General features: G+C 34.0%; 2 protein-coding genes and 1 pseudogene across 2 annotated transcripts; 1 reads left to right on the forward strand and 2 right to left on the reverse strand.

Annotated features, from left to right (window-relative positions):
* Positions 1-3161: 3161 nt before the first annotated feature.
* LOC111306442 (uncharacterized) lies at positions 3162-4162 on the reverse strand. The gene has a single exon (XM_022904307.2). It carries the CDS (start codon positions 3853-3855, stop codon positions 3268-3270), a length of 588 nt encoding a protein of 195 aa, XP_022760042.1. The 5' UTR covers positions 3856-4162; the 3' UTR covers positions 3162-3267.
* Positions 4163-5653: 1491 nt separating this feature from the next.
* On the forward strand, positions 5654-7459 carry LOC111306443 (11S globulin seed storage protein 2-like; annotated as a pseudogene).
* An 889-nt stretch (positions 7460-8348) lies between these two features.
* LOC111305291 (mitochondrial import inner membrane translocase subunit TIM44-2-like) lies at positions 8349-12626 on the reverse strand. Its single transcript, XM_022902674.2, has 14 exons — positions 12297-12626; positions 12043-12149; positions 11897-11959; positions 11714-11789; positions 10977-11021; positions 10476-10892; positions 10300-10368; positions 10042-10106; positions 9846-9914; positions 9675-9747; positions 9456-9560; positions 9109-9180; positions 8948-9010; positions 8349-8673 (listed from the first exon to the last, which is right to left on the reverse strand). The coding sequence occupies exons 1-14, from the start codon at positions 12369-12371 to the stop codon at positions 8542-8544; spliced, it is 1431 nt and encodes a 476-aa protein (XP_022758409.1). The 5' UTR covers positions 12372-12626; the 3' UTR covers positions 8349-8541.
* Positions 12627-14265: the final 1639 nt, after the last annotated feature.

A 14265-nucleotide genomic window follows, 5' to 3' on the forward strand; every position in this document is an offset into this window, starting at 1 on the left:
AACAAAAGAAAAAACAAACAAAGGACATGTGAACATCCCCTTATATACGTAAGATGTAAGATTTGAAAAAAATAAAAAATAATAGAAAAAAGCTGAAATGTCATTGGACACATATAATAAAAACAATAAAATAAAAATGAGGTCCACACGATGATGCCAACTTGTTTTATCTCCTTATCTCCATTGTTTTATATTTTTTTCATCAAAATTTCATCACATCCAATCATTTATTTTTCTATTTTTTAAGTGATATATTAAAAATAAAATAAAAAAAGCATTGGCACCTGGGTGCTTTATGAGTGATCAAACTTTAATGTTGACATGAGTAATTTATTGAATGGATGGATCTCCAAGCATTTTCCGCTGAAAACAAAAAGAGCTACAGGCATTTTAAAATGGCCACTAGACATCAACTTGACAATGGCTAGTATATTTCTTATCTCTCACACACACAAAAAATGCTTTTTTTGTTTTTTGTTTTTTAATCTACAGTCTCCACCAAATCATTCATTATTAGGCGAGGGATTTCGTGTCGGATTTGGAGTTATCAAAAGAATATATTTTTAAACCCATCATAAAAGAAAACTTGATTTTCTCAACTAATCGTTGCATACTTGTTTTCCTACAAAGAGATTATTTACTCAAAACAATCAATTGGGATGGGGGAGAGAGAAAGAGAGAGCAACATGAAATTAATAGATTAGACACCAATGTTTTGAATTTTATAATGGTGATCGTAGAGTTAAGAGTTGGAGTAGATTTCAGAAAATATTCAATTGACGTATGAGCCATGCATCTATTTGATCTTTTAGAGTTGTAGTAGACACAATTCAAGCACCGGGAAAAGGTTGTGATCAGAAATAAACATTTTAATTCAATAGCAGGCGGATATAAGCCTTTATTCTAATATATAAATAAGCTAATCAATCTTCAGAATTTATCACGAGGAGAAAGAAATCTTTTATTTGGATAAGAGAATTCAAACCCAACTCTTTGAGCGTGATATGCATGTATCACACGGCCATTATTCTCTTTTCATAAAATAGATTTATTGAGATGTGCACCACCAATGATTATATGCCTAATGATCGTCTATTTTTATTTGATGTATGATTATTAATACATTTTACTTATTCTCTTTTAAGTGCTTGGTATGATATTCTCACATTCTCCCACCAGTCACATATAACACTTATAATTTATTAAGATGTGTGGCATCAATGTTTATATGTCCAACGATCTTTTTTTTTTTATCTGATGTAAGATTAATGTATTCTATTTACTCTCTTTGAGTGATAGATGTGATATTCTCTCTCATTTAATCACATGACGTTCCCGTCACAATTATCATGATGCTTGCTTTTTTTTAGAGTGTTTGACGTGATCAAATTTTATCATCATGCTTTATTCCGACATCTTATTAAATAATCAGACTTATCCACCTTGTTTACCTCTACTTAAGCCTTTGACGATGAGTCAAATAAGCTCAGAGTTGACCTTGATATCATTTATTATGTGACCATTACTCTATTTTCACAAAACCAACTTATTGAGATGTGCAATGCAAATATATTTATATATTTAATGACTTTTTTTTTTATCCTATGTGAAATTAATATACCTTATCTGTTCAAATCTATTCTTTGAACGCTTATCATGATATATCACCTACCACTAAACCAAATACTCGGGTGCAAAATCAAAAGCTTTTTTGTCAAACACAAACACAATACTTTCATAATTAAGTAATTAACCCTGACTTTTTATTTTTTGTTTTAAATGAAGATTAGTCCAATTGAAATATAAACATTACTGGGCTTTGCTTAGCTTAGATGCTCAAGGAATTGGATATATAATTGAAAATTTTTAAGCTTTATTGATGGTAGTAACATTTTTCTCGTGTATAAAATATTAGCAAATAGAAACCCATAAGCAGACACACCAGTTCGTGTGATACATGTGAGCAGCCCATGCTATTTTCACAAGATATTTTGGTTTTTAGGAACACATCCTTTTCCAAAGGGATGAAGAGGAGAAGTCTAATGAGGTTGAAATTAAATCAGACACTGCATCTATCACAGAAAGTGAAACAAATTCACGACATAAATCATCAAATGAATGGGACTTCAAAGCAATGTGTGGCAATTATGGGGCAAAGATTCGATCATATCAAATTGAAAAGGGAATTCAGAGAAAAAGAAATGATCAATTCAACTCTCTGGGCGGTTTCATCAATATTGTAGCTAAAGGTGGCTAAACTGTTGCTTGTCATCCGTAAATCTTGAGAGTTGAGATAACCATTGATCACATGATAAATTTGGTTTCAAAAACTTTTGCGTATTTTCTTGTGAAAAGTTCAAAGAATCCGAATCTCATGGGCCCAACTGTTTTCTAATCGTTTGAGCATGATACATGTGAAAATCACCACTGTAATCAATCACATAGCTGATGAAAATGAGACAATCCCTACGTTTTGTCAGCTTATCGTTCATAATGGAGAAATATTGATAAAAAGCGAAATGCTTTAATCAGCTTGCTAAATTGTGAACGCTCACGATCCGTTTGGATTAAACATTGGTGAAAAACACTGGATTTTGGTGATATAAGTACTGTAAAAAATCATTGGATTTTGCCTTATTCATCCGAAATCTCTGAAAAAAAAATCATTTAGATTTTGTTCCTATTGAATTGTATTCGACCTTAGCTAAGGAAATGGGATTTCCAAGGGGAAAAGGAAAATCAACAACGTATGTTATCAGCTATAATACGTGTGGAGAAAGAGAAAGTTTGTAATTAATCTGTAGAGCACCACCATCGGCACAGGTTGTTCAAAATAATGGAAGCATTAGCAGCTTAAACACGTACATTCCTTTCAATTTTTAGTACAAGAATAAGTTACCATTCTCTGAATCAGACGCTGACTTGTGGGCTCCTAGGAAGCAGATCATGAAGCGATCTGATCGGTTGACATGGTTCGATCCTCCTCTTAGAATTTATATAAGGTTTATTTAAGTCAAGTTTGAATTTTTTTTTTTTTTATTAAAACGAACTAAATCTAAAAAACCATACTTAAATCTTGTTCTTTTTCCTTTAATAATTCCATGCTGGTTTTACAAAGGATTCTTAGTTGTTACCGCAAGTGTAAGTGATTATTCCTCCTCTTAATTTCTCAAAGCCATTGAAATCATTCCTCTTACAATCGATTGAATATTACAGACAACGGAAAAAAGTGGAAAATAATGGAAAATAACTAAACCTATATATACGCTACAAATTACGTGCTATAATTTCCTGACGCTCCATTTCTGCTCGGAAACTTGCAATAAATTCTTCTGCTCTTGCATCTATTCCGTGCAGCATAGGCGACGCCAATCCTATCGATTCCCACATATCATCTCCCACACTAGATTTTTCATCCACCATCTTTTCTCCTCCCCTGCTCGTTCCTGCCTCTTCAGCAGCAGCTTGATCAATGATCTGCTTCTCATTCTTTTCCCTTTGAACATCACTCTTCTCTGATGTTTGCTGATCAGGAATAAACCCCGCCAGTTCGGTGACAGGCGCCTCTTTAAAGAGCTTATCTATGTAAACAGGCGCAGCAGCTTTATTTTTGGAGACGTAGTGGCGTTGGTAGCCAAAAGGAAGAGCACGACGTCGCCTGTTCCGCTGAATTAGGCGTTGCCCCAGGAAAAGTGAAGGCCTGGTAGTTTTTGAAGCAGCTGTTTGCAGCCGATTATTCTTGGGTTTTTTGATAGCTTTGGATTTGTGAAGTTTATGCAGCCTGGTTTGAAGTTTTGAAGTAAAGCTCTTCCATGCCTTCTTGGCTGGAGGAAGCCTTATGCTCAAACAAGACATGAACAGAGTGTGAGAGATAAGAAGTAGATATGCAAATGCAAATAAAATTTGCTTCTTTATAAAACAGAGAGCTTAGAATCTTTGTTGTTGCCATTTGTTATATGATTCGTGTTCTCTATCATTCAACTTTATGGGACTCGCTTAGGTCTTACGCTAACAACTTGTCACAAGAAATATTAGTCAGATATGGGAAAACTGGTAGCTGGAAAGTAACTGTGTTTATTAATTAATAGTATTAAACCAGCTTAGATCCTAAGCTAATTCAACCGACAAGTTGGAATCACATTTATCCTTCATCTAACCATTTGCAATTGGATACTTATTTACATATTCTCCTTATTTTTATATCGGCATAAATTGAATTTCTATAATTAAAATTAAAAATTCACACACAACTTTTATTTTTCAATTAGTGAAGTATAAAAAGATGAAGCTCTAATGAAATTGATCCAATATACAAGATTTATAATAATTATGAGATTATCAACCTACATAAGAAAAGAGAGAATAGAGAAGAGTAAATTAAAATATATACTAAAAACAAAGTTTTCTTGAAGAGGAAAGTTGAGAATTTGGACTATGGATTAATGCTAATAATAGAACTATGGGGGTGACATGGAGAACAAGTAAATCAAAGCCTTAAACCTAATTGGCCCTAACCCCTAAAAATTTCGTGCACTGAATCTGGATGGTTCTACTCTTTTTGTTTAATTACTTTTCCTTTTTGAAGTCATCTTTATAATTAGATCATTAAGGAGATTTCATACTTGGTTCTCTTCTAGGCCTTTTTCACACGTATATCTATTCCTTTATGCAAAAAGGACCTTCTTTATGCAACCCATGATATTAGTTCCCATGGTACCTCAAAGGTGATAAGGTGGAGATCTATGGATGCCCTTTTCTCATTTTTGTTGTTTCTTGATCCTCCCATCTTGTGTTAAATCATTTTCGTGAGAACAATCCATCCAAATTCTTGCCTTAATTTCCATTTTCCCAAGTTTTCAAATATGCTTTGGTTTGGTTGGTTGGTTGGGTTATAAGTTGAAAGTAACAAAAGCAAATGATCATTACTCATTGGTGGTAAATATTGAAAGGCGGCATATTTTCTTTATGCCTAACCATACATCTAACTTCATAAGACCAAGACGTAAACATATTTAGCTGATTGAATTTCCTTTTACGGCCATATCAATATCTTAAAGTTAAGCTAAGCATTTGAAAGTCATACCCAACAATATATCTATCAAGTCAAAGAGAAAAGGCTAACAATTTGCATCGGTTCTTCAAGGCATGTTTAAGTTGCATTTCCTTGAAAAAGCAAGGATTAATCTAGAATGCAGATATATATATATATATATATACGCATGTATGAAGCTTGAGAAATAATTTGCCTTGCGTGAAGGTTATAGTAAAAATATTTCTTTTTTTTTTTAAAAAGGCGTAACATAACCAACTCAGGACAGTCGTGGGCTATGTAAGCTCATCAAAGTTGCCCAATCCAGCTATGAATATTACAGAAGAATCAGGACCAAACTAGAGACTAGAGCACTGGGCCTATAGTTAGGCTATGCTGATCCTTCAGAGGCCCAGAAAATTTGTCCCTTCGGCCCTTGGGCAGAAATTAATGTTAAATGGAAGTATCTAACAATCAAAGAAGCCTCGACAAATGGGGGTTAAGCACTGAAGGATAAACTTCCACTTCTTCACCACGCATTAAATGCCCTTAGCATTGCAAAAGTTTAACCCACTGCAACTTTGCAAGGTGGTTTGCGTTAGTTAACATCACGGCATTCTCCACATGCAAAAACAACTAGCCTTCATTGCCTCCGACCCAACACTTTTTAACTACAATCCAATTTCTCCACACTATAAAACGGACCTCAAAGGCCCAAACCTTCTCATCTCCCCTCCTTCCAATTTCCTTAACATGGTTACTACTGCCAAGCTAGCTCTTGCAATTTTCCTCTCTTTGCTTGCTTATGCTGCTGTTGGGAAGCGATACTTGCAGTCTCAGCAAGCACAGAAATGTCTGCTGCAGCAGATTACTAGGAGCCAGCCCTCTCAACGAATTGAATCCAAGAGGGGTATGGCTGAATCCTGGAACGAAAATGAAAAGCAGTTCCAATGTGCTGGAGTAGCTGCACTGAAAACCACCATCCAACCCAAGTCTCTCTCTTTTGCCTAACTTCCAGCCATTTCCTCAATTGCGCTATGTCCTGAAAGGTTCAGAAACTTGACAATAAACGTTTATGTAAATGGTAAAATCTGGAAATTTTATCAAGAGAATCTAACATGACTGCAATAAATTCTACAAGTAGTGACTTGCTTGGAGCGACTTTCCCAGGGTGTCTAGAGACTTATAAGTCAGAACAAAAATCCTCCAGAAGCCGAGAAAGCGGATGGAGAGAGCATGAAGCCAGCAGAAGAATATGGACCAGCACTAAAAGATGCGTCGGATTAGCCAAGAAGACATTCTTGCCATCCCAGCTGGTGCAGCCCGTTGGTGCCACAATGATGGTTAAGAAGAGCTAGTCGCGGTTTCTGTCTTTGATCTCAACAATCAAGCTAACCAGCTGGACCAGAACTTCAGGATAACCATTTTTTTACTGTATTTGGCGTTGCAAGCCTGTCATCTTACATTTAGAAAGTATCCCTGAATCCATTTATGTATCTTTGATATTGCACAGTATTTCGGTCTGGCTGGAGGACAAGCAAGTAGTAGAGGACAGAGGGGTAAAAGGAGTCAAGAGACTTTCCGAGGCTTATTGAGTGGATTCGATCAGCAATTACTGGCAGAGGCTTTCGATGTTCCAGTTAAGGTTGTGAGAAAAATGCAGAAGGAAAATAATCAAGTGAGTCTTGGTCAAGTGTAACGAAACGATGAGTTTTGTTCCCCAGGAAGAGGAAGAAAAAAGAATGCAGTACGAAATGAAGCAAAATGGAATAGAAGAGATCATATGCACCATGAGAATTAAGCAAAACATGAAGATTGAAGCTGATTTTGTGTCAAGGCAAGCCGGAAGAATCAGCATCGTAGACCAGCAAAAGCTCCCAATCCTTCAATACCTTGACTTGAGCGCCGAAAGAGGTTATCTCAAGCCGAGAAAGTTTGGTATGATTCTAGATATTATAAAAGATCAAATGGTTTTCCAGAATCACTTCATTAATTAATAGTATAAACTTTTCAAAATTGTTATAGATGGTGAAGCCCAATGGTTCTAGACATTATAAAAGCGAAACTGGTCAATGACCGACCACAGGGTGGTTTACGTGACCAATAGTGAAGCCCAAGAACATATCGTGGATAATACTGGAGGAGCCGTAATGGATGAGAGTATACAGAAAGGCGACATGTCCTTCAAAATAATCCCTCAATTCTTCGCAGTAATAACAAGAGCCGGAAGCAATGGCTTTCGAATACGTGTCCTTCAAAATATCTAGCCAGCCAATGAAGAGCCCCTTGGCTGATCGCCTCTCAGTAATAACAGGTATCCCCATACAAGTCCTCACTAACTCTTGCAATATTTCTCCAGGAGAAGCACAACAAGTGAAGCGGTCCAAGGAGAAGGCTATGCTGATTCCTCCTAGCCAAACCTCATGTTAGATAAAGTTCTCGGTCTTTTTCCCCTTTATTTATTTATTTTTTTTGTTGTCTCGACCACCCCGGAACCATGGCCTCAAAGCACAACCTTTCTTACAGAGATAGAGATATAGGTTTCAACTTTTCAATGCAGAAATCGAGTGTTAATTAGGTAAGTGCAAATACATGCAAGAGTATAGCTTTTGAATTATCATCAATAAAAAGTGTATTGGATTCTGACAAATCTTCCAAGCTTTTGATCGTAAAGACCTACAGTTCAGAGATATTTTCTGCATGTTGTATTCCCTACAACTTGGATTGATTTTCGGAAACAGATTTCTACCTAAACCATAAAATCTCTAAACATCCATAGAAAATCTACAAATCGAGATTATCCTATTCATTATTGCACCATGAAGTAAAATGGTTCCTAGGGGGGAAAACAATGCGCACGATGCATTCCCAAACCTGGAATCCAACTCTCGAAGCAAACCCACAAAAAAGAAGAAGAACAGACAAACCAAAAAATTCTGAGGATATGGAGCAGTTAAGACTCTAGCATTAACCAGAAAACATTTTTTAGAAATCTATAAAACCAAGTTAACAGATAAAACGCTAAAACTTTAGCTTGTAAGGCATGGGGACAGTAAAGCCTTTAAAATAAGCAATGAGCACTATAACTCTTCAAATTCACAATTTCGATAACCATCAGATAGACAAAAGAATCATGAACCATGAATAAAGAATGCTATAAAGAAACATTATTTGATGCCTCTTGGAATCTGGATAGATTTCTTGGAAAGTTATAACAGTTCATGTTAATCCATCTGATGGCAGCATGCTAGGAATTCCTACCCTATTGAATGCACAGAAAAGTCAAGTGCCATCATACATTGAACCGCATTCAAGAATCTCAGGCAAACCTGTAAAAATTCCTTTATTTGCTAAAAAATAATTGAAAAAATTATTTATCAGCTAAAATTCTCCCTGGCAGAGAAACTAACAAAACCCAGAGAGAATCAGCAGACAAAAAAATTATCAAAGCAGGTGGCATCAAATCATACAACACCAGCATTAATAGGAGAGGACATTGACCATAAAATGAACTAGATGAGGGCTTGTACACCAATTTGTTGCATTTCTCTAAGCTTCCATATTGGATAGAGAGCACCCTCTCCAAGTTCTTCTACATCAACTTGTTGCATGGCCCAAGCATAATACACAGTGTGAATCGTATCCTAGGAAAAAGACAAATTTTAGAAGATCTAAATCAACACATTCTTAATGTTTAGAACACACAAGATGGTAAATCAAAGATCAAAATCTTTTAAAGCAAAGGTATGAACACAACACTGACATATCTCCCACTGATTTATAGAATACCTAAGTTTCAAATTGTTGTAGTTAATTTTATACACAATTTTAACTGGTAGCCTTTATACAGAAACAATATATGATCATATATTCATGAAATAAAATACAGGCAAAACGGAAAAATAGTTTTTCATTTACCTTCCCACCTTCCGTTATTTTGCCCTCTCTATCACGTACACAGTAGATCTGCTGCGTTTGAAACTGTCAATATAGAGGGCAAAGGCCGCCAGCATCAGCTTCAAAAACCTTAAGAAGCCTAAAATCAAGAAAGAAACTGAAGAAGCAGAAGAAACTCATACTGCCACAATGATAATGGGGGAAGTCCCCATCATTTTGGTTTCTCTAACTTCTACGTCAGATACATGAAGAATCTGTGGCGGAAGTAGGCCCAAATTAGAAACATCACTTCATAGTCCATATCAAGAATATAATTCACCAATACATTTAGAACCAAATCATCCTAAAAACAATCTGCTACTTGACTTTTACCAAGGCCATGATAATTTATAACAACATTTTGTTATATCAGGTCACCATTTTCGTGCTCATTTTTTTTACAACAAACTCCAGAAAACTTTATATGGTTGTGGTTAAAGATAACCATCTTACCAAGATCCATATCATACGGCATTTAACAAAATTGTACCTTGTTTTCGAAAAATATACCATGGCTCCGATAAGCAATATGCTCTGCTTTGCACCTTTCAATGACCTCAGGACTACAATACTTCTTCAAATTTTCAACATCTCCCTACATGTATAAATTTTTTTGCTAATTATATTAGAGAAAGCCACCATCTGCAACATACTTTTTATTGGAAATGATAAAACACTAGAATATGAGCCAGCAGAACCCCATACTCACTTTTATATAAGCATTTAGGACTGGCCTGATTGCTTCCTGAATTTCTGCCACAAACTCTGGCAAAGAGAATGACCTAATCCATGCACCAAAGAATTCCATAGCAGATGTCAAGAAATGGAACATAAATACTGAAGCAATACTGACGCAAAAATGAAGGAGAGGAGACCATACGGATCTCGTCGACGTATTTCTTTGTATGATGCTGCAGCATCTGTTTCTTGAAAGATACTTTCGTTTATACTGCCAAAAGGAGAACTATGAAATCAGCACCCAAAACATCACATGAATAACTCCAAATATCATGTTGAAAGATTACTAAAATAGTAGCAGGAAAAGTATAAAAACACAACAAGAATGAGTAGCATACTCCTGAATTTTGTGAACAATGGGGTTATCACTGGTCTCCCATCTTTCACGCATATCCTCTGCAATCTGCCAATTCAGTTATATAATAATTTCAACCAGTTCAATGAAAAGTATGTGTATATTTTATTTTTCTTGATTTAACAAACTGAGACACTCCAGTGTAAGCAATAGATAGAGCATGAATCTTAACCAGAATAAATAGTAAGCAAAAGAACTGGAAGGACGGTGAGTAAGAAAAGGCAACAGGCTGGAAACTTACCTCTTGGCCCTTTGTCACAACAGGTTCACTATAACCGCTAACATGCTTGAATAAAGGATGACCTTGCACCTATGCACGAGAGAAAAAAGACCATTCACATAAGCAGAGATATATAAGTAATATGGGAAACTTTTTAGTGATATTTTAGTAAAACTCACTAACGATGGTAAACTTACCTTCTCCTTTAATGCCTCCCACCTTTTACTCCAACGGGACTGCTTAGATGGCAAAACAACAATATCAGTTCTCATACTTCTTTCACCTGCTGATGAAGGAGGGGGAGTATACTCCAGGTGCTTTCTCTTACTTGGGTTACCCCTTAACTCATCCTTAACAATGTCATATCCCTTCTTTGCTAAATCAATGACCTTTGCTTCCTTTAACCTTTGGAAAGCCAAAGAAACCTTTGGAGAAGAAATGCCTGACTTCAATTTTCCAAATATAGTTTCTGCAGTATCACCAGACCCAGACTGCTCATGTTTCTGTTCCCCGGATGACACCTTTTCTCCATCCTTCACTTCAGTTCCATGCTGAGCCGAGGTACTGGTTGACTGTGAAGACTCTTCCTTTCCAATCCCAAAAGTTTCCTTAACCTAAATCAAAAGAATATGGAATAACTTATTAACAAATGGTCATGGACATAATTAGTAGGCCAACCATCTGAATAGAAAGCAAACCTCCGCTTTTGCAGCTGAAATCTTCTCTTTCACGTTGGCAGAAACCTACAAACAACATAATAGCCAATCAAATATGATTTAGGTATCCCCATCATAGAGAACAGCTCGTTGAAAGATTCACATTCAAAACAGACAAAAACCTTCTTCACATCTCACAGCCAAGAGCTAAACAACAATGAAACACGCGCCTATTTCTAGTAGCGACAAGAATACTACAGCTGATTCAATTCATATTATTCCACATAGCAAAGAATATAGAATGTATATTGCCTGAACTGTGGCAGCATCTAAGAGAGGCAACTAAGGGCATCATCGTAAGGTAAAACATTGCATACAAGCAACATAGATACATATGTACATATGTGCATGCGTATATGTATTAACAGAACTGTGCAACGTGAAATCAATGGGAGGTTGGTTTTCAGTAATCATCCTTCGATTTTGATCCAATCAAGCCAACGTCTGAGCTATGGTCGAATTCTAAAGTTAAGCTTGTCGATTAAGCTGGATTACCTATTAATTCCACAAAATCTATTTATACAAAATGCACAAGGAAAGCTACAAATGGTTTTTGGGTATTATGTAACATCCATAAATATGCATTACAAGGAAAAGTAATTCGGAGAAAACACATAATAGATACATAATATAGTGTCAGCATAACTACTCTGAGTAAATAATAATACAGGCAAATCCCTGAAAGAACTATAGGAAGAGAAGAAAAATTTGAACCTAACCTTCTTAGCTGTAGCTTCAGCCTCTGTCCACGTACCATCGACCTGCTTGTAGAGCTGCTCAGTTGTCTGCTTCGTTCTGCATTCGCCATTTCACCATCTCAGGCACTCCCTTGACATACAAGGGTATGTCTCAGCCTATTACCCTAATAAGGCTATATCATGCTATAATACAAGAAAAATTACCTGACGTTCAACTCTTCTGCTTTCCCCTTCAGTTCCTCAACGGATTGCTGAAATTCCGAATTTCTACAAAAATTACACCCAAAGAAGATGAAGAAACTTATTTTTTTAGTTTTTACCTTCGCAAAATATCATTAGCTGCAAAATACCTGTTAACTTCGCCTTTAATTTTGTTGGAGAACTCATTGAAGACACTAAACCATCGATTACTCAAATACCCATTTCCAGATAACAATCTTAGTCTCACATTCGAACCCTAAAACATCAAATTCCCAGACCAAAAAAATTACTTAGAAAAAAAAAAAAACAAAATTTTATAATCTTCCCAACCAGCGTTATAGATTAGAAAAAAAAAAAGAAAACCAAAACAAAATTTTAAAATCTTCCCGAACCAGCGTTATACCTGTTGAGACGAAAGGTGACGAAAAAAGGGTGGTCTTGCAATCAAAAAATCTCGAACCAGCTTGCTAGCAGCCATCAACCAATTTTTTTATAAAACTTTTCTAGGTTTTTTTTAAAAGAAAGCTGATTTTTCCACATATATATAGTAGAGTGGGGTAAAAAATTGGATATTTTCCTTTTTTAAAGAAAAAGAAATAAGGAAAAAATAAAACTAAAAAAAGGAGACTTATAATTAACTTTTTGTTATGAGAAATAAACAGAAAATCAATGGGTTGTCAATTTGATTAACTAAAACTTTTTTCTAGAATTACTTGAAAAAAACGTTGGAATTACGGCCACTCAGCAGTTTCCATTACATTTTTGTTACCTAGTAAATTAGGGTTTTCATTTTTCATGAAATTACATGAAAGACCTTTGACTTATGGAAAACATGTTGGAATTACGGTGCCGGTTACAACAACGTCCGCCACATTTGGTTATCTAGGAGACTGGGGTTTTCATTTTTCATTTTCCTGAAATTACATTAAGTGTCTTTAACTCAATTAGATTTATTAGACTTAAAAAGGGTTTAAAAAAATAATTTATTTTGATTTTATAATTTTAATTTAATTATTAATTTTTTTAATTTTTTAATATTAAAAATACTAATGTAATTGTTGACTTAATGACTCCTTTAATTTTTTTTATCGTTAAAAATGCTAACATAATAATTGACTTGATGACTTAGACATTTATTTTATTAATGTAATATTGACTCTATTGATATAAGATTAATTTGTTGATATAATAATTGAGATGAATAAAATTAGTTATTAAATTATATAAACGATCTCTATATTTATATAAATTTTGAAATTTAGTCTTTTTACTTATACAAAATTTAAAATTTAGTCTCTCTAATATAAAAAATATTTTGAATTTTTAAAAAAATGTTTTATTTTTGAAAAATTGCAACAATATTCTATCTTAATATTCCATCACAATATTGAAAATTTTATAATAATTTTCATATATTATTACTAAATCTGTCACAATTTTTTATCACTTATATAAAATACCATAGTTGTTAATTTAGTTTTGATACATTTCAATAATACCAAAACATGGTACATCTAAAAATAAATTTTTATACAAAATTTGACATCAGGTAATATTGATTGTTTTCATCGGTTTCAACTGATTTCAATTAATTTTAGTAAATTGATTTATTTTGGTTGATACATGACTAAGTAAATGTGAAACATGTTTTGTAATTTTTAATTTTTTTTTTGTTGTTTACCTATTTTTAACCTAATAAAAATAAAATTAATTAACAAAATAACTCTTAAAAGTTTGGTTTCTTTATTTTTTTTTGTTGGAACTTGTTTTCTTTTGTACTTTATTTTTCAAACAAAGTTCACAAGTGTTTCAATTTTTTTCAAGAAAATAATTGTGCTCATTTTCTAAAATTTAACAATCATGAAACCAAATTTAATTTTTTTTTATCTTTTTGTTTTTATCTAAATATTTGCATAAAAAATATTTATTTAAATATTATATAATAAGATTGAATGTTTAAAAATATCATGAAAATTTTATGATATTATTTATTATACTTTTAAACTTATTTATTTGACTTTTGAAGTTATTGCTTATTTATTTTGTAAATTATTACCAGGATTATAATATACAAGTTCATATATATTTATAAATATATTTATACTAAACTAAAAAATCCAAAATAATATGTCGAAATAACTGGTACCAACATATACCACATTTTTAAAGAAAATTGAAATGTTATTCGATATGTATTAACAACCTTGTAAAATACCTGTCATAATGATTTTTCGTCCAGAGATTTAATCGTTAGACGTGAAAATTAAAGAGTCGTCATCAATATTTTTTGTTGAAGTGCGATTGGCCACTAATCTTATTTTTTGTCTACGAATTTGAGATTGAGTTTGGAAGTATAGTTACGTGTGGGGAAG

The sequence above is a fragment of the Durio zibethinus genome, chromosome 21 (assembly GCF_047325235.1).
Source record: "Durio zibethinus cultivar Kanyao isolate XHJ-2024 chromosome 21, ASM4732523v1, whole genome shotgun sequence".
NCBI lineage: Eukaryota > Viridiplantae > Streptophyta > Magnoliopsida > Malvales > Malvaceae > Durio > Durio zibethinus.